This window comes from Oncorhynchus nerka, linkage group LG10 (genome assembly GCF_034236695.1).
Source record: "Oncorhynchus nerka isolate Pitt River linkage group LG10, Oner_Uvic_2.0, whole genome shotgun sequence".
Lineage (NCBI taxonomy): Eukaryota > Metazoa > Chordata > Actinopteri > Salmoniformes > Salmonidae > Oncorhynchus > Oncorhynchus nerka.
In genome coordinates this window covers 54,138,943-54,166,220 of record NC_088405.1, presented here as the reverse complement: position 1 = coordinate 54,166,220, position 27,278 = coordinate 54,138,943, and the positions used below count along the sequence as shown (strand labels likewise).

General features: G+C 43.0%; 2 protein-coding genes across 5 annotated transcripts; one reads left to right on the top strand and one right to left on the bottom strand.

Annotated features, from left to right (window-relative positions):
* The first annotated feature begins 9,442 nt into the window (after positions 1–9,442).
* LOC115135599 (WD repeat-containing protein 44-like) lies at positions 9,443–19,085 on the top strand. 3 transcript variants are annotated; one of them, XM_029670472.2, is made up of 20 exons: positions 9,443–9,983; positions 10,759–10,792; positions 11,256–11,333; positions 11,810–12,401; positions 12,660–12,784; positions 13,102–13,194; positions 13,328–13,464; positions 13,641–13,724; positions 13,828–13,934; positions 14,052–14,203; positions 14,344–14,482; positions 14,623–14,696; positions 14,851–14,967; positions 15,060–15,182; positions 16,960–17,151; positions 17,323–17,424; positions 17,500–17,615; positions 17,688–17,815; positions 17,984–18,062; positions 18,442–18,530. In XM_029670472.2, the coding sequence occupies exons 1-19, from the start codon at positions 9,910–9,912 to the stop codon at positions 18,022–18,024; spliced, it is 2,508 nt and encodes an 835-aa protein (XP_029526332.1). In that variant the 5' UTR covers positions 9,443–9,909; the 3' UTR covers positions 18,025–18,062; positions 18,442–18,530. The 3 variants fall into 3 exon arrangements, with proteins under 3 accessions (XP_029526332.1, XP_029526331.1, XP_029526330.1); XM_029670471.2 differs by having other exon boundaries at positions 9,445–9,983; positions 14,623–14,687; positions 17,922–18,062; positions 18,442–19,085; XM_029670470.2 differs by having other exon boundaries at positions 9,445–9,983; positions 17,922–18,062; positions 18,442–19,085.
* Positions 19,086–19,227: 142 nt separating this feature from the next.
* LOC115135598 (U2 snRNP-associated SURP motif-containing protein-like) lies at positions 19,228–26,865 on the bottom strand. 2 transcript variants are annotated; one of them, XM_029670469.2, is made up of 24 exons: positions 26,762–26,865; positions 26,047–26,140; positions 25,853–25,964; positions 25,641–25,750; positions 25,491–25,558; positions 25,303–25,397; positions 25,126–25,190; positions 24,813–24,978; positions 24,484–24,689; positions 23,814–23,857; positions 22,668–22,772; positions 22,506–22,572; positions 22,245–22,414; positions 21,941–22,103; positions 21,746–21,825; positions 21,558–21,645; positions 21,319–21,447; positions 20,968–21,148; positions 20,806–20,880; positions 20,663–20,726; positions 20,395–20,542; positions 20,108–20,218; positions 19,774–19,994; positions 19,228–19,668 (listed from the first exon to the last, which is right to left on the bottom strand). In XM_029670469.2, the coding sequence occupies exons 2-24, from the start codon at positions 26,131–26,133 to the stop codon at positions 19,539–19,541; spliced, it is 2,685 nt and encodes an 894-aa protein (XP_029526329.1). In that variant the 5' UTR covers positions 26,134–26,140; positions 26,762–26,865; the 3' UTR covers positions 19,228–19,538. The 2 variants fall into 2 exon arrangements, with proteins under 2 accessions (XP_029526329.1, XP_029526328.1); XM_029670468.2 differs by having other exon boundaries at positions 25,641–25,747.
* Between the last annotated feature and the right edge of the window lie 413 nt (positions 26,866–27,278).

The window sequence follows — 27,278 nt, the reverse complement described above, 5'->3', positions numbered from 1 at the left end:
GTGGTTAAGGGCGCTGTACTGCAGCGCCAGCTGTGCCACCAGAGACTCTGGGTGGCAATAATGACAATTACAACAAAACTGAATTAACACTTATTTTAACTTAATATAATACATCAATAAAATCAATTTAGCCTCAAGTAGATAATGAAACATGTTCAATTTGGTTTAAATAATGCAAAAACAAAGTGTTGGAGAAGAACGTAAAAGTGCAATATGTGCTATGTAAGAAAGCTAACATTTCAGTTCCTTGCTCAGAACATGAGAACATATGAAAGCTGGTGGTTCCTTTTAACATGAGTCTTCAATATTCCCAGGTAAGAAGTTTTAGGTTGTAGTTATTATAGGACTATTTCCCTCTATACCATTTGTATTTCATTAACCTTTGACTATTGGATGTTCTTATAGGCACTTTAGTATTGCCAGTGTAACAGTATAGCTTCCGTCCCTCTCCTCGCTCCTCCCTGGGGTTGAACCAGCAACACAACAACAGCCACCACATCAAAGCAGCATTACCCATGCAGAGCAAGGGAAACAACCACCCCAAGGCTCAGAGCGAATGAAGTTTGAAACGCTATTAACTCGGGAGTTGATAGGTTTGAAGTCATAAACAGCGCAATGCTTGATGCACAAGGAAGAGCTGCTGGCAAAACGCACGAAAGTGCTGTTTGAATGAATGTTTACGTGCCTGCTTCTGCCTACCTCCACTCAGTCAGATGCTTAGATACTTAGATGCTTGTATGCTCAGTCAGATTATATGCAACACAGGACACGCTAGATAATATCTAGTAATATCATCAACCAGGTGTAGTTAACTAGTGATTATGATTGATTGTTTTTTATAAGATAAGTTTAATGCTAGCTAGCAACTTACCTTGGCTTACTGCATTTGCGTAACAGGCAGTCTCCTTGTGGAGTGCAAAGAGAGAGAGGCAGGTCCTTATTGCGTTGGACTAGTTAACCGTAAGGTTGCAAGATTGGATCCCCGGCGCTGACAGGGTGAAAGTGTGTCTTTCTGCCCCTGAACGAGGCAGTTAACCCACCGTTCCTAGGCCGTCATTGAAAATAAGAATGTGTTCTTAACTGACTTGCCTAGTTAAATAAAGATTAAATAAAGGTGTAAAAAAAATAATTTTAAAAAATCGGCAAATCGGCGCCCAATAATACCGATTTCCGATTGTTATGAAAACTTGAAATCGGCCCTAATTAATCGGCCATTCTGATTAATCGGTCGACCTCTAAAACTTACCCTAGTAAAACTGACTATCCTACCGATCCTCGACTTCGGTGATGTCATCTACAAAATAGCCTCCAATACTCTACTCAGCAAACTGGATGCAGTCTATCACAGTGCCATCTGTTTTGTTAGCAAAGCCCCTTATACCACCCACCACTGCGACCTGTATGCCCTAGTCGGCTGGCCCTCACTACATATTCGTCGCCAGACTCACTGGCTCCAGGTCATCTATAAGTCTATGCTAGGTAAAGCTCCGCCTTATCTCAGCTCACTGGTCACGATAACAACACCCACCCATAGCACATGCTCCAGCAGGTATATCTCACTGGTCATCCCTAAAGCCAACACCTCTATTGGCCGCATTTCCTTCCAGTTCTCTGCTGCCAGTGACTGGAACGAATTGCAAAAATTGCTGAAGCTGGAGACTTATATTTCCCGCACTAACTTTAAACATCAGCTATCTGATCAGCTAACCGATCGCTGCAGCTGTACATAGTCCATCTGTAAATAGCCCACCTAATCTACCTACCTCATCCCCATATTGTTTTTATTTACTTTTCCACTCTTTTGCACACCAGTATCTCTACTTGCACATCATCATCTGCTCATTTATCACTCCAGTGTTAATCTGCTAAATTGTAATTACTTCGCTACTATGGCCGATTTATTGCCTACCTCCTCACAACATTTGTACACACTGTATATACTTTCTTTTTTTCTATTGTGTTTTTGACTGTATGCTTGTTTATTCCATGTGTAACTCTGTGTTGTTGTTTGTGACACACTGCTTTGCTTTATCTTGGCCAGGTCGCTGTTGTAAATGAGAACTTGTTCTCAGCTAGCTTACTTGGTTAAATAAAGGTGTTTTTTTTAAATGTAGTAAATGTAATCAAATATGGTATAACAAATCAAAATATATTTTATATTTGAGATTCTTCAAATAGCCACCCTTTGCCTTGATGACAGCTTTGCACACATTGACATTGTCAATTGACATTCTCTCAACCAGCTTCATGAGGTCACCTGGAATGCACCTGGAATGTCACCTGGAATGCATTTCAATTAACAGGGGTACCTGTTTTTGATGTTCACTATTATTCTAGAATGTAGAAAATAGTAAAAATAAAGAAAAACCCATGAATGAGTAGGTGTTCTAAAACTTTGGACCGGTAGTGTATATGATCTAAAACAAATCTACAGATATCTTCTCACAGCTTCCAGGTATAAGAGCAATACCAAAATAAATGTAAAGCAGTCTCCAGATGTTCATTACAGAAGGTACAGGAAACATCCATGTCTTTTTTTCCATTTACATTCCATTTACATTACATTTAAGTCATTTAGCAGACGCTCTTATCCAGAGCGACTTACAAATTGGTGCGTTCACCTTAAGACATCCAGTGGAACAGCCACTTTACAATAGTGCATCTAAATCTTTTAAGGGGGGTGAGAAGGATTACTTTATCCTATCCTAGGTATTCCTGAAAGAGGTGGGGTTTCAGGTGTCTCCGGAAGGTGGTGATTGACTCCGCTGTCCTGGCGTCGTGAGGGAGTTTGTTCCACCATTGGGGGGCCAGAGCAGCGAACAGTTTTGACTGGGCTGCGCGGGAACTGTACTTCCTCAGTGGTAGGGAGGCGAGCAGGCCAGAGGTGGATGAACGCAGTGCCCTTGTTTGGGTGTAGGGCCTGATCAGAGCCTGGAGGTACTGAGGTGCCGTTCCCCTCACAGCTCCGTAGGCAAGCACCATGGTCTTGTAGCGGATGCGAGCTTCAACTGGAAGCCAGTGGAGAGAGCGGAGGAGCGGGGTGACGTGAGAGAACTTGGGAAGGTTGAACACCAGACGGGCTGCGGCGTTCTGGATGAGTTGTAGGGGTTTAATGGCACAGGCAGGGAGCCCAGCCAACAGCGAGTTGCAGTAATCCAGACGGGAGATGACAAGTGCCTGGATTAGGACCTGCGCTGCTTCCTGTGTGAGGCAGGGTCGTACTCTGCGGATGTTGTAGAGCATGAACCTACAAGAACGGGCCACCGCCTTGATGTTAGTTGAGAACGACAGGGTGTTGTCCAGGATCACGCCAAGGTTCTTAGCGCTCTGGGAGGAGGACACAATGGAGTTGTCAACCGTGATGGCGAGATCATGGAACGGGCAGTCCTTCCCCGGGAGGAAGAGCAGCTCCGTCTTGCCGAGGTTCAGCTTGAGGTGGTGATCCGTCATCCACACTGATATGTCTGCCAGACATGCAGAGATGCGATTCGCCACCTGGTCATCAGAAGGGGGAAAGGAGAAGATTAATTGTGTGTCGTCTGCATAGCAATGATAGGAGAGACCATGTGAGGTTATGACAGAGCCAAGTGACTTGGTGTATAGCGAGAATAGGAGAGGGCCTAGAACAGAGCCCTGGAGGACGCCAGTGGTGAGAGCGCGTGGTGAGGAGACAAATTTCCCCTTTTCAAGATAATGTTTAGTAGGGTAGCACTTGTGGATTAATTTATAAAGAAACTTCTTTAATCGTATTAGTTCAAATAAACTTTTGAGAAAGACACCAAACATTTTCCAATTAATATTTCTTAAAAAGCCATTCCAGAAAGACATGACATATGGGACTGAAACAACATCACATTGAATAGGGCACATATTTTCCTATTGTTTTTCAAAACAGAAGGAGAGGAACCTATCTTTCCTACTGTTGAGTCAACTGGATCAGGAGAAGGTAAAGAAGAGGGGATAGATTTGTCTACATCCTTAAAAAGTACAATAACTCCAGAGGGGATTGCATCAAAAACTACAGCAAATTCCTTTGGAGTTATCGGTATCTTACAAAAGGCAAGAATTCAGCACAATTAAATAAAATACCTTTATCATTGAACAGTTGTTTTGTATCCATTTCTCAAAAATAATGACTTGCCTTAACATAAGATATCTCTATTGTTCCAGGTAAAATATCTGTGTGGAGATAAATTGTGCTTGGAGGTCAAAGACATTGCTAAAAAGGGATTGTTTATGGAATTTAAATCAATCAATCTCGATTGTTTTCAATATTGTAATTACACAGTATGAGAAGTAGGAAAATCAAAAGCTTTATACAAATCCAAAGAGTATAAAACTCTCATCAGAGACCAAATCTGAGTAATCTATGATATCTAATACCAGTCTGACATTGTTTGAGATGTGTCTATTTCTCATAAACCCTGACTGGGACTCATCTATAATGGCATCCAAAACAGCCCTTCCTCATTTAGCAACGACAAGTGCTATTATTAACTTGTAATCGTTATTTAAAAGGAAAATTGGACGCCAATTATCAATGAGTAACAAGTATTTTGGGGGTTTAGGAATTATAGTAATTAAACCTTGCTTTAGAGTGGGAGGGAGTGCTTCATTGGCTATACTGTCAGAGTGCACTTCCAATAGAAAGGGAGCCAATTCTTTGGGAAAACTTCGCAGAATTCTGCAGTAATACCATCTGAAGGCGATCAATAGCCTCTGTAATTTCCTCTAAAGATATGTGATTATCGCATCATTCTTGATCAGAAGAATCAATAGTTAACATTTAGAAGAGAATTGTGAGTGAGGCCTTGCTCACAATTCATTCTGTGGCAGCACAATGACCAAACAATATACTGTATGTGAGGCTCTTGATCATATCTTTGATCATGACACTTGGAGAGGAGGAGCGAGTCCTTGTTAAACTTTGACACAAAGTAGTCTGTGATAAATAGCACAATATGTTTCATCTGAATAATCCATAAATTATGCCTTTTTTACTCAAAAACAAGTTATATGAGCTCAGGTCAATGAGGTCTACAGGCCATAAATAGCAAATAGAATTTCAAAACTTGTAATGTTCACAAGAACTTAAGTTGATAAAAAGATCAAACACAACATTAGGTGATAATATATGTATTATTATGGATTTATAATCAGCTATAATGGGTTGGTCATTTTGGACCGGGAACACTGAATGAATTAACATGAAACGAACACAACAGGAAGGTTAATTAACTCAGCTTTATCCGTATCTGAAAGACTATTAGGTCTCTGGAAGAGCGAGGTAATTCTTGATATAACATTTTCCTCTTCTATCCTCCTGGTCTTTACAAGTTCACTGCTATATTTTCTTAAATATTTAGCCATTTCAAACTGTAGAAGCCTCTGGGCTTTATTCAAAAAATGTATAGTAAAACCTACATCAAATTTGACTATTTCATGTTTTAATATGAAGCAATTCGGTTTCCAGTGTGAAGCTTTGCATCGACTATCATTACAGGGAAATATTGAAACTTGTATGCAAATAGCTCTATGGTCTGTTGTTAAGAATATGAATAGAAACCTCGTTTCTTAAGCCCTCTGAAACCATAGTCAATAAGTGAACGTCTAGTACATGTTTTACACCAGGTATTGGATCTCTCAAGAGGAAACTTCTCTCTCCATATATATCCACTAGATCAAACTTCTGCATAAATAACTATAGATTGGCATTCAGTGAAGTAGACTGCCGCAGAGGCCACCTCTCAAGATAATTATCTAAAGCAATATTAACATCTCCACCTATTAAGAGTAAGGAGCTGGGAAATTCAGATAACCGATATAAAATTCGATTTTCTACAGCATCAAGAAGTTATACCCATAAACACTAACCAAAATCGTTTGACTAAATTAAATTATACGACAAAAGATAATAACCACTTGAGTCACGATCTGAATGCAAAATGACACCACCAAAACAATGTTTTAATGTTGTAAGTCGCTCTGGATAAGAGCGTCTGCTAAATGACTTAAATGTAAATGTAAATGTAGCAACACCTGCTGATCGTTCCGAACAATGTGAGAGCCAAAATATCATTTACCCCATTGCGACCTCCAAAAGTAAGCATCATTTTACAGTTTACAGTTTTCAGTTGCTTAAGAAAAAGAAACAAGGCTTTATGTTTCACAGTGTGTCTTAACCCCCTAGCATTAAGAGAAACTATTGACAAAGACTAGGTGAACGAGAACACGGAGAAGAAAATGGTTGTCAAGTGCTCACAGGAAGGTAACCGAGTACAGAGCAGAAACACCAAGAGCCGCAGCATATTCATAGACCTTATTGAGTGAAAAAATACAAAATGCAACAATAATTAGCTGTCAATTAGCTACATTTAAAATGAACTAGCTGTCAGTCAGCAACCAAAATACTCCCGAAGTGGCCTTTTTCTATAAAAAAGGAAATAAAACCCATTTCTATCAGAAACAGAATAGAAACAATTATATACATTCATTGTCCACACCAAAGTTCAAAGCTCATACATGTGCTGCTTAGAAATAGGACGAACGCACTGATCCAGCAATAAGTGTATGCTCTCAGGAAGGGATACATTTCAGTTATATTGATGAAGGCACTCGCCCAGAAATAATATGCAGTCTTTCCCTGCTTGCGCGCTGCCTCAATCACTGGCTACAGCTTCTCCCTCCTCTCTCGATCAACCCTGGAGAAATCCTCATTAAACTTCAGAACGTTTGGTTTGCAGGTAGGTGGACTTCGCTGCTTTCCACACCGCATCTCTGTAGACCTGCTGCGTAAACTGCATGATGATGCTCCTGGGCTTGGAGTTGTTAGGACGCTTGGAGTTGTTAGGACGCTTGGAGCCGAGACGGTGAACGATGTCAATCACTTCAGGGAGTTTGGTCCTCTCCTCCAGGAGAATAGCTTGGCAGATCCGTGTGGTTTCCTGACGTACATATTGCATCTCCACCTCGGGGACACCCTGCAGTTTCAAGGTCCAACGCCTTGAATAGCTCTCTATTTCGGTGACCCGTCTCTCACACGCGTCAGTGAGCCCTTCTTTCTGGATGCGCGTTTCAAGGTGAGTAACCTTTTCTTTCATTTCTTATCACTATGTGTGACCTTCCTGGTCCCGTCCCTCAAGTCAGTAAATCAACAGAGGAAGGATCAATGGATGGATAGTTCATTTATTTCCAAAGCTGCAATGATGGGATACACAGTATGTATGAATGATCAGTAGTCGACGGGATATAAATGGACCTCCCACAGTAAATCAACAGAGGAAGGAGCAATGGATGGATAGTTCATTTATTTCCAAAGCTGAAATGATGGGACACACAGTATGGATGAATGATCAGTAGTCGACGGGATATAAATAGCACTGCCACAGCAATTCTCTATACATCTGCTGTATAATATACTAACATAAAAAACTATTGAAAGGTCTATCAGTCATTGTGATCGTATAGTGGATTTAACCACCAATTCTTAATTTACTATAATAAAATAAATACATCATTTCCATGTGTAATCTCATATGTACAAAATCAGAATAAACTATTATCCATTTTAGTATTCAAAATATATACAATTAACCTGAAAAATGCCACACTCTTGTGGCGAAGAAATATAATACACCTAGAATGTTCCACATATTTTACTAAACTAACAAAATCCGGCTAATACACTGGCTGGTGTTTATGAGTTTATAAAACATATACTTTATACATGTGTCATGAATTACTTGCAATGATGGGACACACAGTGTGGAATAATGATCATTAGTCGATGGGATATAAATAATACTCCTAAACAAGACGCATTTTCGAGTTAGCTACCAACTTGAAAAAATTTAATTTTGCTAGCATAAAACCCACATGGAAAACCGAGAATTCTCCATAAATCTGCTGTGGATGACCCAGAATCCCATTCCTTTATCGCTGTGTATTAGACAATGTAAATACACTAATCTACCAGGAGATGGCATAATACCCAATTCATGCAGGAATTTAACTATTTAATTAAACCGTTACATATGCACATTCGAAGTTAATAGTCTTTTTCAGCGCTACAATTTGGCCCGCGTTGCTTAGCAATCCTTTTTTTAAAGCATCAGATCTACTATTGATTAATTGCAAACGCGTGGTGACAATGTCCGCTGAGTTGAAGTTACTGTCAGACTTGCCTTTTTTAGAGGCAGGAGTTTTGCTTGGAGTGATTAGTAGGGGGGGGGGGGGGGGGGGGGGGTCCTCGTTGTCCATAACAGAAAGATGGGAAATATCCACTGGGTCAACAGCATAATCGTGGAAGCTAGAGATTAGCCTGAGTTTCAGGAGCCTTTCTTGACATGTCCATTTGACGTGATGCTGTCGTTTTGCTATTATTACGTTTTTATCAGAGCTGAACTCGACGAAATAATATAAAATGTAGTCGTGAATAATATTGAATAATCAAACGACAGATAACTATAGCTAAATTGTAGGAGATTCACAATTTAATTCAAAGTTTTAATACGGAGAAATGCGTGTGCGCACAGCGCCATTTTGGCGAGACCCTCATATGGCAATCTTTTTCATAGCCACAAAACATCCAAAAACCAAACAAAGTAAGCGTGGTCCAGCTGGTGGCAGTATTAGTATATACCATTCATTTAAGGTGTAAAACCGTAGAGAATAAAGCATTGTGCTGACAATATCGTTGTTTGTTTGATAAATTAATGTTATAGATGACTCACAAATAGACCAGAAATAGCCTATATATTTTTTAACAAGATGAATTGTGTTTTTATTTTTTACTGCAGACCTGGAGACTACGTTTGCTCCCCAAGCCAGTCTATGCTTTAGGTCAGTGAGCTAAAAGAGTAAGCCTAGAAGACTCGGTAAAAAAAAAAAACTTGTAACCAAAGGACAACAGGTGTGAACCAAACAATTGCGGATCTCAAACCCATGTCTCCCAGCCCACAGCTCCATATAATTAGGAATCAGAATACTAATATAATAGGATATCTATGGTCGTTACACTATTCCCTCTGCAGCGAACAGTGCAACACCCCTTGTGGATGTCAAACCTCGGTCTCTATTGCTAAACACTGCTCCAATAGAGTTAACATTGGGGTGATTGTATCGAGCCTAAGCAAGGGTCATCATTAAACTATTACTGTACAAATTCATTTACTGCTATTTGGAAACCAGCAAGAGTGGCTTCTGCCTTCGCAATTTGGGATCCTAATAAAATACAAAACACTACTATAACACTTCTGTATTGTAAAATACTATAATGTATTTTACAATACACGTGAATCCTTAATGAACAGCTTTGAAAGAAGTAGACAAGTGACCAAATCAGGTTCCATATTTGCTTTATGTTTTCAGATCAGCGTATATGAAAGAGACGACTGGGGGTTTGAAGCTGTCAAATAAGTTCGCGCGAGATTTCCGAATGTGTGTTTTTAATCTTTTGGGGGTGTTCTTCTTCCTCCTTGTTTCTGAAGCTGCCCTAAATTTGTTGCGGCTGCAGTCCTATTTCTAGGAAGACCGCGGTAATAGGTAGTCGTTTTAGCGGTGACCTTTAATTCAGAGTATTTATTTATGAATTGATTCAAGAAACTTGGCAGCTAGCTAAAGACTAGGGCCACCTTCTTCGTTAGCTAGCTACGTTAGCAATAGCGGCCAGTACCGGCAGTAGCTAGTACACACAGGTGAGTGGCCTCTCCCAGGCATTAGCTAGTAACTAGCTAGCAACATCTGGGTGTATCCTACAGAAAGAAGTCCGTTTTCAGTGGAGTAACCTTTTTATTTCCTGTACGAATTGTATGTATTCATAATAAACCGACCACATCTAAATATTGCAGCGATTTCCCTTATCGGATTGTATCCATCTAAACTAGCTAGGTACGTTAGCAAGCTAACTAAATGGCGTCAGATAGTGACACAGAGGAATTCTACGATGCTGCTGAAGACGTCAATTTTACTCCATCTCCTAAAGTGTAAGTAACCTTTCTACTTACGTCAATTGCTCAAATAAAGGTGTATACTGTGCTATTGGTGTTGAAAAACGTTATCAGCTGTGATGATGATGCTGGTCACTGACATGAATTCAACCAGATGTTCGCAAGTAAGAATTATTCTGCTCATACATTCAGTGTCTCTCTAATAAAGGAACGAAAACATTACCTATAATTATTTGCAACAACGACAACTACTATGCCTCCCGTCTGGATAATTTTGCCTTGTCTTATTTTACTCCATCTTTTTAAAGAGGCAAAAGGTCATCAATTGCCAAAGTCTCCCAACAGGAACTTTGTTTTTGCCATGACCATATAAGAGGGGTCAAGTGTAAGGGAGAGAGAGAGAGAGAAGTGTGATTGACATGTCTCTTTGAGACTCACACACTTTCCTTTTTATATAATTATAGTAGTGGGATTGGAGATAAAATAGCTACAGTGGTTTTGGCTTCAACTGTTGCTTGTTCAAAAGTTGTATTTTTCCTAATTTGCTCAAACTTAAACTAACAGGAGAACACTGGTGTAACAGGTGCTGTAATTTCCTGTAGCTTGCATGATTACATATCTTACATGTTAAGAATAAATTGTTTATACGGTTGTCCTGTGTCTTTTGTTTTGTAGTGTTAAAACAAGCATGATTTCTTTCAAATCTCTCGTCTGAATTGTAGCCTAGGCCCTAGGTAAAGGTAATTCTGACAAACCATATCAGGACTAGTCTTGTGACTAACACTTCCACTTGTGTCTTTTTATTACTTAGGACACCTACAAAGTTTGTCCTTCCCATACCTCAGGTATTTATTGTTCTTACTAGCATTTGACAGTAAAAAACAAAATAACCTAACCTCTTTAAAGACTAGAGAGTGAAGTTTCATTTAATTTAGGAGATGTCAAAAACTGTAACCGAGTGTTGGTTTTTAGTTTAATCATTACTTAAAGGGCATAGCTGGGTAACTACTTACAAACGAGCTAGAGGAGCGCCTTTAAGAGTTCTATTGAGGCTAAACCCAAAACACAGCCTTACCCAGGGTTGTTTGCAATAAGCAGTTTGCTACTGCATGTCCTGCAGTAGGTGCCAGTTTAGTGTTTCACATACTCTATTCAGGACATTGTCATCCCTTTTACTAGTAAAATATTACAAATCGTAAGCACATCCCAAAATGTTAGTGTGTAGATGCCCTGTATGAGGTGCTAGTTTATAAAAGTAGTGTTTCTCCTTGTCAGTCTCCATGTACATTTCGTTTTGCGTTCCTGCAGGGGGTGGTAGAGAGCCCACCAGAGGACGTGGCTGTTGGGCCGGTCGCACCTGAGGCACGCCAAGATGACTCCATTCAGGTACTCTCCCTCCTTATCTTAAAATGTAGGCTAATGCTCATTAATCCCTACTTAGCTAGGTGGTTATGACATTAAGGAAAAAAATAAGTTGGATTTTATTCCTGAGAATTTTTAATAGTTACTGAGCCCCTGACTATGTAGTGTTCATGTCGGTAAATGTGTTTTGATGGTTGCTGGTTTTTGGGCTCTATGTAAATGCTGATGTAAATGCTGTCACCAGATTCTACATTGTCACTCCAGCAAATGTTTGGATGTGTGGCACGCCACTAAGTTGTCATCAACACAGACCCTCCAACATGTGTCTGTACTCCTTCTTCACGTCCCTCTCTCAACTTAAGTGTGGGGAGTTCCCACAACACTTTTATCAGAGAGAATACACTCATACGACCACACAATCCTCATTAGAGAAACATCCTGTTATGAGTATATTGCCTTTTTGATGATTGTTTTCATCTATGATGTCTTGTCCCTTCTAGATCATCGACAGCATCATTGAGGAGAGCCAGAAGGGAAGTGCAGTGGAGGAAGAGAGGAATGTTGATACAAGGGCAGAGTCAGAGGTGAAGGACAAAAATGTGGCCCCTGTAGAACGAGAGCATCCTGCTATTGAACCTCAGCCTGTGGTTGAGAGATCAGAGCAGCCACAGGAACAGCAGGAAGCATGTTCCATGGCCCTCCCAGACATCCCCAGCCTGTTGTCAGGGTCACAGGAGCACGTCCAGCCCCCAGACATCACCAGCACCCTGGGGCAACTAGACCTCCCGCCGGACCTCCCTGACCTACCCCGGGTGTCTGCAGAGGACAGGGATAGGGAGCAGAGACCAGCAGACATCCTAGACCAGGATCCCCTCACAGACAAGCCGGCTGGCTCCTCTGACCCGGGGCCTACAAAACCCCCACGGCAGTTCACTGTAGAGCCTGACATTGTGGCCAGCACCAAGAAACCTCCGCCTTCACGCCCACCCCCTCCCAGCGGAGCTGCTCCTCCACGGCCACCACCCCCATCCCGGCCTGCTTTACCCCTCAGCAAGAAGTCCCAGGAGTGTATAAGGCCAGCAGGACTGGAAGGTAAATAACACTTTGCTTGTATACCCACACACTCAGTATCACAAGGTCAAGATAAAATGCTGATATGCATGTCAATTAAATATGTTGCTGCAGGGATGGAATACTGAGCTGAACACATTGACCTCTCATAACTGTTTTCAGCTGTTCACTACTACCCACACTTACTCATGGTCATTTAGTTGTGTAACCATGGAGACAAGGTGACACTGTTGACCTTTAACCCTGTGTCTTTGCTGTGTGATTGGCCGGTGTATGCAGGGGAGCTGGAGGAGCCATGTGGCCTGGTGTCTCCCAGCAGCACAGTGAGGAGCATCACCAAGGATCTGCAGCACTCTTTGGACCTGGCTAGCGCCACCAGTGGGGACAAGGTTGTCACAGCACAGGTCAGTGGGTATTTGTTTCCTATGCTTTCCATTGGCGCAGAGCACAAGTCCACCTATTGCTGCCCAGGAAGCCAATGTATATATTCTTCTGCACTTGGGGAAAACTTCATCCTGACAAAGACCTAGTTTGGGGTTAAAATGTTGTCCTCTTCTAAATAAACACTTCGGCAGCAGCATACCTATGTGCGGATTTACTTTCTGTTCTTTATTCTCCTTTTTTAACAGACCTTTGACCCTTGCATTTCGGAATACCCCTTTGTCTTAGATTTAAAACCAGTGTAGTAAGTGCGTGTGTGTATATTGGTGTGTTCCCACAGGAGAATGAGGATGAGCAGGCATCCAGTCCCATTGGCGACCCTCTAGGTCCTCAGCGTCCACGATCCAACTCTGGCAGAGAGCTGACTGATGAGGCATGTTTCCTTGTCTCGCTCTTTCATTCATCCACCCACCCTTAACCTGTACAAAGGGGCTCGTCTACTCTCTACACATACCTTTTTGAGTGTTTGTTTCTAATTAATTGATTGGCTGGGCTCTCTGTAATAGGAGATCCTGGCGAGTGTGATGATCAAGAATCTGGACACAGGTGAGGAGATCCCTCTCATCCAGGCGGAGGAGAAGCTTCCCACAGGGATCAACCCACTCACATTACACATCATGAGGAGGACTAAGGAGTACATCACGTAAGAACTGCTCCCCTATAACTCAAGCCAGGACTGTAATATATCATGGGGCCACACCAATCCGTGGGCTATGGTTGAAAAAACGTACAGCTCCCCTGTGCTAACAGTAGCAGTCCCATACATAAAAAAGATAATACGAATCTTGAGGAAGATGTCTTTCTGTTTTTTCCTGTCAGGAATGACGCAGCACAGTCAGATGATGATGACAAGGCCCAGGCTCCATTGACCGACTCTGACGGAGGGAAGCTGAAACAGAAAACGTAAGAAATGGCATAGTGCCCTGCCTCATGTTGTGGTTAGTGTTTCCTCTCTGCTGTGACGGTTTCACGGTGTTTCATGTGTCCTCTGTCTTCACGACCACAGCACTCAACTGAAGAAGTTCCTGGGCAAGTCTGTGAAGAGGGCCAAGCATCTGGCTGAAGAGTATGGTGAGAAGGCCGTCAACAAGGTGAAGAGTGTCCGTGATGAAGGTATGCCAGCCCCCATCCACTTAATTTTTTTTTTTTTTTTCCCCTTCCGATGAACATTCTTCTGCTGCGGTTTAGTCACTCTGCTGGGTGACGTCTCACTGTGTGGTTGTGTCTCAGTGTTTCACAACGACCAGGATGACCCGTCTTCCAGTGATGATGAGGGGATGCCCTACACCCGGCCTGTCAAGTTCAAGGCAGCCCACAGCTTCAAGGGCCCCTTTGACTTTGATCAGGTCAAGGTGGTCCAGGACCTGAGTGGAGAGCACATGGTAAGATTGTGTGTTAATGTGTCAGTGCTTTCTTTCCATTGAACAACAGACCTCTTCCATGACTGAACCATACAGCATGTAAGCGTGAATATATATTCATGCATATTTGCCTAACCCTTGTTCTGTTGTCCGGTCCTCAGGGTGCAGTGTGGACCATGAAGTTCTCACACTGTGGGAGGTTGTTGGCAACAGCAGGCCAGGACAACGTGGTGCGAATCTGGGTTCTGAAAAATGCCTTTGACTACTTCAACAACATGAGGATAAAGTACAACACTGAAGGTGGGTAGATCATGAGACCTTAAGAAGGGCTGAGCTCTGTTGTCTCTGAACAAAATAGTTTGTCTGCCACACCTTTAGTAAATGTAAAGCTTGTTTGGTGGGTTTCTCATGGTTCTTCCCTTATGTTCTCTCTCAACCAGGTCGTGTGTCGCCCTCTCCCTCTCAGGAAAGCCTGTGTTCCTCTAAATCAGACACGGACGGTGGGGTGAGTAAGGTTAGGACCCATCAGTGACATGGTTAGAGTTGAGGGTCAGCTGTAAAACATGAAGAAAGTAACGTTATGTTCAGGGTTGCTTTGGGTGACTATACCAGTTTTACTGTGGAGACCCCAGCCTGACAGACAAGAGGTCCTCTTTTTTTGTTCCCAGATGAGCAGTGTTCCTGAAGACCCTGATTCAGAGGACAAGAATCTCCCCTTCCGCCAAGTCCCCTTTTGCAAGTACAAGGGTCATACGGCTGACCTGCTGGACTTGTCCTGGTCAAAGGTGAGACTACACAGTCCTTTCCACCCCCCCTTTTCAATATCTCCCAAATGCATGTACACTGTCCTAGTATTCACTGTATTATTTGATTCCAGAACTACTTCTTACTTTCCTCGTCAATGGATAAGACGGTCCGACTGTGGCACATATCCAGGAGAGAGTGTCTATGCTGCTTTCAGCATATTGACTTCGTCACAGCCATCGCTTTCCATCCCAGAGTAAGTGAGCCTTTATGAGCGTGTGTGCCTTTGTCAGTGCGTGTTTAGGTTGAAGTAGGGACTTCTAAAAATAAAAAAATGTACGTGCAGAGTGAGTTGGCTATGATTGTTCTCAAAATAAATTGTATTGGTCACATACCCATGGTTATCAGATGTTATCGCGAGTGTAGTGAAATGCTTATGCTTCTAGATCCAACTGTGCAGCAGTATCTAACAGGTAATATCTAACAATTCCACAACATAACCAAATACACACAATCTAGTGAAGGAATGGGATGAGAATATATAATTATAAAATAAATGGATGAGCAGTGACCGAGCGGCTAAGATGCAACAGATAGTGGATACAGTATATACATATGAGATGAGTAATGCGAGCTATGTAAACATTCTTAAAGTGACATTATTAAAGTGACTAGTGATCCATTTATTAAAGTGGCCAATGATATCAAGTCTGTAGGTAGGCGGCCGCCTCTCTGTGCTAGTGGTGGCTGTACCTCTTAAGGATCGGACCCTTTTTTTCAATTTTCGCCTAAAATGACATACCTAAATCTAACTGCCTGTAGCTCAGGACCTGAAGCAAGGAAATGCAATAATATTCTTGATACCATTTGAAAGGAAACACTTTGAAGTTTGTGGAAATGTTAAATTAATGTAGGAGAATATAACACATTAGATCTGGTAAAAGATAATACAAAGAAAAAACACATTTGTTTTTTTTGTACCGTCTTTGAAATGCAAGCGAAAGGCCAATATGACTTAGGCGCAATTTAGATATTGTCCACTAGATGGCAGCAGTGTATGTGCAAAGTTTGATTCAAAGAACCTTTGCATTTCTCTTCAAAATGTTGTATCAAGACTGCCCAAATGTGCCTAATTGGTTTATTAATACATTTTCAAGTTCATAACTGCACTCTCCTCAAACAATAGCATGGTATTATTTTGCTATAATAGCTACTGTAAATTGGACAGTGCAGTTAGATTAACAAGAATGGAAGCGTTCTGCCAATATCAGATATGTCTATGTCCTGGGAAATGTTCTTGTTACTTATAACCTCATGCTAATCGCAACCTACCTTAGCTCAACCGTCCCGCAATCTGATGGCTTTGAGATTGAAAAACAGCTTCTGTCTCTCGGTCCCAGCTTTGATGCACCTCTACTGACCTAGCCTTCTGGATGATAGCGGGGTGAACAGGCAGTGGCTCCGGTGGTTGTTGTCCTTGATGATCTTTTTGGCCTTCCTGTGACATCGGGTGGTGTAGGTGTCCTGGAGGGCAGGTAGTTTGCCCCCGGTGAAGCGTTGTGCAGACCGCACCACCCTCTGGAGAGCCCTGCAGTTGTGGGCCGTGCAGTTGCCGTACCAGGTGTTGATACACCCCAACAGGATGCTCTCAATTGTGCACCTGTAAAAGTTAGTGAGGGTTTTCGGTGATAAACCCAACAAAACAATTCAGCCTCCTGAGGTTGAAAAAAATGATTTGCCAAAAGAGGGGGAAGGCCTTATATGCATCGCGGAAGTTAGAGTAGCAATGATCAGATGTGTTACTTGCTCGTGTACTGCAATCGATATGCTGATTAGAATTTAGCTCACCTTGTTTTCAGAATAGCTTTGTTAAAATCCGCAGCTTTAATAAATGCAGCCTCAGGACATATGGTTTCCAGTTTGCATAAAGTCCAGTGAAGTTACTTGATGGCCGTCTTGATATCCGCTTGCAGGGGGATATTGACGATGTTCTGACTCTGTTAACCAGACTGATCATCTGTTATTTCTCCTAGGATGACAGGTACTTCCTGAGTGGCTCTCTGGATGGGAAGTTGCGTCTGTGGAACATCCCAGACAAGAAGGTGGCTCTGTGGAACGAGGTGGACGGACAAACACGCCTCATCACTGCTGCCAACTTCTGCCAGAATGGGAAGTACGCTGTCATCGGCACCTACGATGGCCGCTGCATCTTCTACGACACTGAGGTACAGTGGAGGGAGACATACTGTTCCTCAAGTTTGAAGGGCTAGTGAAAAATCATTATTTCAGACGATGTTTGATTCTTCTTTTGAGTATTACAACGGCAGGACATCATTCTGAAAATGAGGAACATTGGAGAGGGTTCACCGTTTTTCGAATGTCTGTTCTTATTTCAGCGCCTTAAATACCACACCCAGATCCACGTACGGTCGACTAGAGGCAGGAATCGAGTAGGACGGAAAATCACAGGCATCGAGCCTCTGCCTGGAGAGAACAAGGTATAGCCATGCTCCTGGTGCTCTTCCCAAAGGCATGCCTATCTGTTAGCTGAGTCTTTTGTATTGTGTTGGTAGATTCTAGTGACCTCCAATGACTCCAGGATCCGCCTGTATGACCTGCGGGACCTGTCTTTGTCCATGAAGTACAAGGGTTACGTCAACAGCAGTAGTCAGATCAAAGCCAGCTTCAGGTGAGAACGGCTCCTTCTCAGTCTGGCATGTTCTTATGTAGTCGGTAAACGAACTCTCACTCTATTTTCCAGCCATGATTACTCATTCATTGTGAGTGGCTCAGAGGATAAGTACGTGTACATCTGGAGCACCTACCATGACCTGAGCAAGTTCACCTCTGTACGACGAGACCGCAATGACTTCTGGGAGGGAATTAAAGGTACCTAGATACTGCAGTGGTGCTCAGCTTTTTACTGTCGGTGATATGAACCACTGTCAGTGTTTTTGTAGTGTCCTTCCACTAAGTCCAGTCTCTTATTTTTCAGCCCACAATGCAGTAGTGACATCAGCTATTTTTGCGCCCCATCCTAACCTGATTGTCCCCCAGGAGGCGGGGGCAGAGAAAGCTGGGGCAGATGCAGAGTGTAAGAGCTTGGACTCTACTGACTCTGAGACCATTCCCTCAGGTACAGTATACTGATTTTTATATACCTGTTTAGCTATGCTGAGACTATTCCGAGCGACTCTTCATTAAAGCTGGGATCCTTAATGGTCAAACTAGCACATCTGTTTTGGGATATTAACTACAAAGAAGTTACTGCAAACAACAAACACTCTGATGTCATTGCATGTGCTATAGAACAGCAGAATATGTACTGCAAATGTTTTTCCCACACCGCCCAACTCTCCTCATCTCTGTTTTGTCCACAAAACGATAACAAAAGCGCTGGGGTAGCCATGGTGCTGTTTCCATCTTTAAGAGTGATCAATGAATGGTGTGATGAGGTGAGTCGATAGGAAAACTTTGTAGGTATCAATGCTAAACAGGGTATTTCTCGTCCACAGGGGCTCTGAAGACTGATCATACAGAGGTTCTGCTCTCTGCTGACTTCACTGGCGCCATTAAGGTTTTTATCAATGTAAAAAAGTACTGAGCACTTCATCCTGAACCCTTCCTGATCTGGCCGTCAGTGTACAGTCCTTCAATGGAGGCAGAGCAACTCGCTGCCCTGCCAACGCTCTTAAAACCGGCCAATTGCCTACGGGTGAGTGCTCCGGGAGGAGTTCTCCTCCGGAGAACAGGGACCCTGCAGTAGAGGATGAGGTGGAGGAAGTGAACTGTAGGTGGAGGAAGCAGCTCACGGATGTCCTGTCACACTTTTTTTTGTTTAACACAAAGAACCAGTGTGCACTGTTTGAGACGGTCAGACTGTAAAGCAGGACGGATGATTAAAATACACTGTAATGTAAGCTATTTGTCAGAGTAAGGAGTACGCTGTCTTACTCTTACTGCGTTTCTAGTACCCCCGCGCTCCTCCTTGCCAGGAATGACGGTCTTATATTTGTTAACTAAGCACTAACTCCAATCATTACGGTTGCAAATCTTCATTCGTCTGTCAGTGTGTAATGAATAATAAAATGGAACCACTTTTTTTTTTTTTACATTGTTTATGATTCACTTAATAAAGTAAACGGTATTCTCGTTTAAAGTGAGCTCATTCAGTTTTTTCCATTGAGATGAGAACCGTTCTGAAAGTTTGCCTCAATATTAAAGGTAGAATGACTGGACAGACATGTGGTGATTCAATAATGGTAGCCTCCACTAATTCATTCCCCACCTTGGACAATGGACACAATGCCAATAGTGATTTATTGTGACATCTCAGGGACTAGTCGCAATAATCTGAATGGGGTTTAAAAACAAACGGCACAACAACTGTACAAATAATGTTCAAACGTCATCTTACAAAAAAATTTGCCAAATCTTGACTGCCGCAATCAGGATATTGGTACAGAGGGGAACAAACAGCTGACAGTTCAGAGGCATTGTGAGGAAACGAGCGTGGTGGGGCCATGTCATGGTAATCACTGGCAGAGCAGGACAGTCCATGGGAGTCCCCTTGCTGCGTCAAGGGGAGAGGCATGGAGTCCAGGCCTCTGGATCAGTGTTTGCTCTTCTTTGTCTTTTTGTGGGAGCGGTGTGGTGACCGGGAGCTAGACCTCCTCCACGTCTTCCTGGCTGGCGAGGGCGACCGGGACCGCTTGGACTTCTTGGGAGACTTTGACTTTGTTCTGTTGGACAGGTAGGTGATAAATCAATCAGCCCAAATATATATATAGAGAGAATACTGAACACATTAAATAGAACACAGACAAGTGATTTCACACAGGCCTTACTTTGAGGGAGAATGCCCTCTGTATTTCTGTGTCCGTTCCTCTGTGTCTCTACTACGTCCCCTGTCCCTGCTCCTGTCCCGGTCTTGACTCCTTTTGCTCTTCTCCTTCTCCCGTCCTTTACTGCTCTCCTCCGTCTTGTCTCTCCTCTCCTCTTTCTTTGATCTGTCTTTTGACTTGGGTGTGGATCGCTCTTTCTTCTCCTGGTCATCCTTATCAAACTCCTGTGGATCAATTGCAGCCAGGTGAGTTATTGGGTCAAATGTGCAACTGCAGCTTTATGGTCCCCTCTGCCATTTCCTTTACTGCAGGGCCTGTACGACATAAGCACACCCACCTTCTGTAGCAGCTTGTTCCTGTAGTGCTCCACCTGTTTCTGCATGTTCATTCCGGACTTCCTGGGCCTCTTCCCAGTCTCCAGCTCATCCTGGAACTGCATCACCTTCACCTGCAGCAAAGACAATAGATACTATACGTACACTAAGAACAGTGGGTCCAATTGTTGCATAAAAGCGCTATAGAAGACCTATGTATTGTCAGATGGCCGCTATGGACAGACTGAATTACTACTGCTGTAGGTTGTGTGTGCGGTACTGTGTTGATGCCAGTAGACTGTGTGCTTGCCTCCAGCTCTCTCAGCCGGCTCCTCTTGCTCTCAGACATCTCAAAACTACTGAGGGAGCTCTTGAAGTCAGCACTGTCGTACTTAGATGGGCTGTCATCATCGCTGCTGTCACCCTCTGATTCGCCATCTCCTTCCTTAGTGTTAGTACTGCAGGGGGAGAGAAGATGAGGAAGAGCCATTCTTCTACTGCAAGACAGGCTACAATGATGGTAACTCAGGAAAAAGTTGCCTTCCCAAAAATGTCAACGGCTTTCACCAGGTTCTTACCTTACATTCGTGTTGTCCCCAGAATATCGCTCTCCCACACTGTCCCATTTGGATTCAGTGTTAGCTGAAACAGGAAGAGGCAGAGTGAGGGATAGGAGTAGAGATATGATTGTGGGGTTTACAGTACTGAACATGTACAGTACCTTGTGGGAGAGCTTCAGCATCGTCCACCCTCTCCCATTTAGACAGAGCCACTTTGGAGTGGGCCAGATCATCCACTGGAAAACACAAAACATACATCAAGTCCACAGCTTAAATCTTTTATGGTTTTTCACAGATAAAAAAAATCGGCCAAATTGACTTACAAGGCATTCCGTCGATGTCATCCATGGGAGCGCCCAGGGGAACTCCGTCGATGTCGTCAACAGGCACCCCATCCAGGGAGGCAGGGTCCCAGGCCAGGGGCGAGCCGTCAAGGTCGTCCAGCGGAGCTCCATCTAACGGTGCCCCGTCCAATGGGGCTCCATCCAGGTCTGGAGACGCGACCTGAGATACCCACATAAACAAATGACTCGAAATTCAGCTCTGCTTCTAGCTGCATTCTAACACACACACTATCAGAGAATGTAGCAGTCATCAGTCAAATAGGCATTGATTTTAGGCAACTATTTTCCAGGTCTTGTCCAGGAAGGGTCCTGTCCTTAGATCCAGCTCACCTCTACCCGCTCGATCACTTCATCTCCTGCCTTGACAAGACCCAGAAAGATATTCTGCAGCTGGATCAGGTAGGGCTCTGGGTAGACGGCCCAGTCTTCCCAGACCCTGAAACAGCCCATTATCTTTTGCTGAGAAAAGACAAACAGAGTGTTAATGTATTTGCTCTAGTAAACAACAAAACACAAGCTTGAAAAAGGGTAATAAAGCATTGTAGTTTAAAAAAAAAGACACTTATTACCTTGAATTGTTCCGCTTGTAGTCTTGCTTGTATGTTTCGATATGCATCACTAATGTCACCAAATATCTGGGGCAATTTTGCTTCAAAACTGAAGGAACAAAGAAACAGTGAAAACCCTCAGACACCGTATGTATGACCACCGAGCGTGTGTATTCTATAATTAGATTTATCTAAAAAATACTTCTTACTATTTGCGATAATAAGATGCATTGGCAACTTTGGCACAGGAGTTGTACAAGATGTCGGATACCAGGTACAGTCTGGCAATCTGTGGAAATATAGATGGACATGACGATTGTGAGTAGCATGTCACATGAATGTGGTTGATCATGCACATGTGAGACTCATAGGATGGACCCGTGTACAGGAAGTGGGTGAGGGACCTTTTTCTGCAGTGGTGTCTGAAGGAGAGACAGGGACTCCGCGATGCACCCCACCACCTCCTCCGCTGCCTCTGCTCTCTCCAGACAGAACAGCATGGCATCACCAACATCCTCCCTACGAGGGGTGAGCCCTCTCAGCAGTGTCTCCAGTCTCTCTCTGTGCCTGGAATAAATACACAGGTTTTGTTGCCCAGAGAACATTGAATTTCACCAGTCAGTTTTCCCATAACATTCCTGAGAACTTTTCATCTTCAGTCTGCCTCAGAACCTCCCTCTCTGCCCCTGCATGTACAGCTACACTCACTCGGTCTTCAGCTGGCCCTTTTTCAGCTCCTCCTCCTGAGAGGGAGACTGTTCCTCCTCTCCCGCCTCCTCGTCTCCATGGAGGTAGGGGTTCAGGAGGGGCGGCCTCCAGATGGAGCCCCCACGGAACATCCGGAAGTCTGCCGTCCTCCACTCACTGGGGGGCTCGCCCTGGGGATAGAGGGACACGGATGAGGCACAGCAGTGAGATGGACTCCTGGCCATAGAGGTGTAGCCAGGTCAGATTAAGGGCATGACCTACCTGGAGAATGGAGTAGAGTTTCCAGCGGTAGTACACCTGATCTTGGCTTTTGTTGTCAAACAGGAACCTGAAATCATCAATAGTTTAAAAGGTTTGTTTCAAAATATATATGATCATTGATATGACAAGAGGGAATGGGAACGCTCAGCAATGGCGCCTTGCCTGAAGTCAGGGTTGTTCTTCTCTTTGCTCATAATGATTGCTTCAAACATGGGTCCCTCACGCACCACAAACTCTATCATCCTGTGGATGAGGCCCAACAGATTCCTGTGGAATAAAAGGAGAGGGGATGAGAGACCAAACGGTGTGACTTGTCCCGCCCCCCCCCCCTCATTCAGACCAGTGGCCATGTCAAAGCTCTCACTGTACACTGGCACTAAGCCCCTTAACCTCTCCGTCGCTCTTCTATAACACTGTCCCTCTGCCATCATTTGTCACAGCAATGTTGAGGAAATGTTGTGTTGGTCTGCACACAAACACACACGAGTGCGTGGGGGAGACTGTCTGTCCCTAGTGCGCAGCTACATCAGAAGGCAATCGTGACGTGTTTCCTTGTCATGTGTCTAGAATGTTTCTTCTCCCCAAAATAGAGTGTATAAATGAAAAAGTGGGACAATATGAGTGACAACATTACTTACTACCATTAGCTACTGCTGATTTGAATCTAAAACACATCTGCCTTCTAGCTGTATCTGTCTGCAGTGTCTCAGCCAACCCAGATAGGAAGAACCAAGGTTGCCACTGAAGTTAGTACCAGTATGTTTCACTGGATATAGGCCTAACTCACTGACTCCAACACTCACTTAAGTCTAACAATATATTTTCCAGACAGAGGATTAGAATGGTGTCATTTACTAAATTAATGAGGATGACATTAATTAATAAACAGAGGGCTTTGCTTACTAGGCCAGAGGTTCACTTTAACCATGTTCAACTGAGAACCATGGCCCCTCTACTAGTCATATACAGGGCCCCCAGTCCTAAGCAGCAGGGGTCACCAATTCCCTGAATATAGGCCATGTTGTCAACAAGATGGCTTAATGCAGACCAATGTTAGAACAGGACAAACTATGAGACACATGTAGGGAGAAAAGCACAAAAACAGTGTTACGGTCTCAGCTGTCCTCTCCCATTAGTCATGTACATACAGACATAGCACTTAGGACTGGGGCTTCCTGTCGGTCACATACGTACACAGGAACAGTACACCAGGGCAGGGCCTCTGTCCTCTAACACTGTGTTCTGTCTGTGAGAACGGCTGGTCAGTCGTAGTAGCAGTAGTAGTAAGAATGGATAGAGAGTGTGTACCTTTCTGTTGGGATAACCACTTTGACTACGGCTTCGGACAGAGTCTGTTCGTGAAGTCAAATCAAATAGTGAAGATATAAAAAAAGTGAGTATATATACAGATGAAACACTGCAGGATACACACAGCATAGAAAACGACGATAGCAGTAACAGCTATACATTATTTGGATGAGGGAAAAAGATCCCCACATTCAAGAGACGGCTACACTATAAGTCAATTATCTATACTATAGGATATCCCCACCCTCTTAATTTTACAGTAACATTTTGAATGCATATGCTTCTGTAACAATACCTCATAACTCCATCTGGGTCAAACCCCCTGTCTTAGGACATATCCTAATACACTACTAGACTACGGAATAGATTCATAACATGTCTATACATGCACCACAGGACAAACCAACTGGAATTTAAACTGAGAAATGGAACTCGGAACTGCTACTTCAGAACATGACCGTCACATGGTCTTGTATGTGCATCTAAATGCAATTCTAAGCAATGTCCAGTTGATTGATCCTATGGTGAATATCACCCCGCATAGGATATCTGCTACAAACACATCTCAAATTGGCAAATTAACTGTAGTGTAAAACAAATAAATAGAACCTTGAAAAAGAACCATGCACATTCCCAACAGTGTTGAAAGAAAAAAGAAGAACCAACCTACCTTGTCAAACTCCTCCTTAGACCTGCCCCATGGCTTGGTAAAGTCATTACGGAAGCGGTCTCGGGGCTGAGCATTGAAGGGCAGGCCAGAGGGGGGTGGGGGTGTGGAGATTTTCAGTACCCCTATGGGTGTATAGAGAGGCTGGGGAGGGATGCGAACAGCTTTCCCCCATCCCAGCTTCATTTCAAAACCCAAAACTGTTTTACCTGCAGCAAAAGGAGTAATGATCCTACAATGAGCCACGGTCAATGGAACACCTGACAGTGCATTTTATCATCTGGCAGCGTTTGCCGAATAGTATGTTTAATATTCTCTTATCACCGACTCACCGTCTAGAGCAGCCAAGGCCCTCTCTGCATCTTTCCTGGTCATAAAGGCCACGAAGCCTCTGTTTGTGACCCTGGTACGTTCCTCGTCACTACGGGGCCACATGATTTTCACGCTTGCCAGGGGACCATACTTGCCAAACTCTTTGCAAAGCATTTCTTCATTCATCTGTCACATTATATAAAGTATATCAACACAGTTTCACAAAAATGCAGTCAGCATTTAAGTAATTTGAACTTATCCCAAACAAAAGAAGAGCAAGCTAGACTATATCTCCTTTGTCAAAACATCCTAAACAGATTAGAGATCCTTTACCTTTGGGTTAATGCAGCCAATGTACAGGTTCGTTGTGTTCGGTGTTGCTGGGTCATCATCAAATACTGGAGGAAGACGTGCATATTCAGCTAAACATGTACAAGCTACTGAGGGTTCATCTTTGATTTGGACAAAGGCCATTATTTTTCCACTGCAAGGGACAGATCTGGCTCTTACTTGATCGCCGTGTTAGTGGTATGTCCAATTCTCCATATCCTCCTCCAGGCTCATTCTTCTTTTTTTTGTGCCTTTCTTCACGTTCCTCCTGTATTCTATGAGAACAGTCATTTTATGCAAAAATGTAAACTACAAATTGGTCAAATAAAGAGTGAAACATGATTTACTACGGCGTGTCAAAAACATACTGCTTTAGCTCCTCTTTGAAAAGTTCAAGGTTGCTCTTCTTCTTCTCTTCTGTCTTCTTTTTAACAATCTGTGGACCAGACAAACATAAGGGGGCAAAATAATGTATAGTATTATCTTGGTTACATTAAGAGATTCACATGGTGACTCACCGGCCTTCTGACTTCCGAAGAGTGTGCTGGTGAGACATTCTGGGACACTGAAGTAAACTTCGTGTTCGGTCGGTAAAGCTTGCTCTTTTTGACCTCTGCTGCTTCCTCTTCTGCCAAATAATTAAATAGAAAGAGTAACCATGCAGCGCTAAAATAAGTGTTCGCAACATAGACCCCACCAGAGCTGTATTGGCCAGCATGTTTCTGCTCACCTTTAGTTGCATTCACGATCCCCCCACGAACAAACGTTTTCACCCCACTTTTGTCGTTACTGTCAAAAGATGCTAAAAACTCTTCAAAAACGTCAGCTGCTTTTTCTTGTTCCTGGAAATGTGATATTGTTTTAAAATGGTAAGAATAGACCTACACTTTGTTGCAGATATCTATAAAGGGTCAAATATCTTACCTTTTTCTTCAAATCTTCTTGTTCTCTCTTGGTCAATGTTCTCTTAACACCTACAGGTTTCCCTTTCTTGCCATTTTTGTCTGCCATGCTGATACTGAAAATAAACGGAAATACCGTATCAGTGTCAGTGGAGGAAATGTACATATACCCGACGCACAAACGTATTGTATTTTTGTTGCGCGTTACAGTTCTTCTGGAACTGGTCCATTTGCAAAAGCTCGCTATATGCAACTTCACGCACACTTATTACATCTGCAGGTGTATAGTACATAGTTAGCAAAGTGCTGTAGCTAGCCAGGTACGTAAACTAGCTGTTTAGCTAGCAGTAGCGAGCTAGATATGGCCATCCGCCTAACATTGTAAAGCTGGCTAGCTACACGTCATCATATTTGTTGACTGTACCTGCACATTTTTGTCGCCAGATACGAACCCTTGCTAATTAATATCTAGACGGCTATCATTTGCTTCCGTACTCTAGTTAGCTAGCTAACTCTGCTGATACGAGCCCTGACAACCCCCCCCCCTCTCATACAATCACTGTGGTAGCTAACGTTAGGCCAAATCTCGCATGCATGTCGTGTGATCTGGCGTAAAGCTTTGCTACGGCGATCATTTTTTAACTTACTGCAATAAAAAATGAAATAAAAGCTTGTTTGGAATGATCTACATCGCAGTAAGTATGGATCATTGACACTAAAAGTTACACATTTCTTACCGTAGAAATGTACAATGCGTTTGTTATTGCTCCACCATTTTGAATAGACAGAAATGGACATAGCGGAAAAGCGATGTCACTTCTCGCTCTGACCAATAAAACGGTCGTCACTAATTAACACAGCCACAAAGTCATAAACTCCGCCCATTTCCACAATTGACCTTCTTAATCTTATGCCTGAAATTACATTTACATTTACATTTAAGTCATTTAGCAGACGCTCTTATCCAGAGCGACTTACAAATTGGTGCATTCACCTTATGAAATTAAGACCAAAAAGCACATGTATGTTTTCATAAATGTTTACTCTATAGCCTGTGCTACTTTGTGGCTGTGCTATCTAGTTGACCCCACACCTGAGTTGTCGGCTCTTTCAGTGGGCTATAATAAAATCATAATATCATAACAAACATGCAATGTTATTTAGCTATAAAATCTATTATATTTAATTAAATCTATTGTAAACCCAAAAAACATTTGGGACGTGTGATCTTTACTCAATACACATGTATGTGCA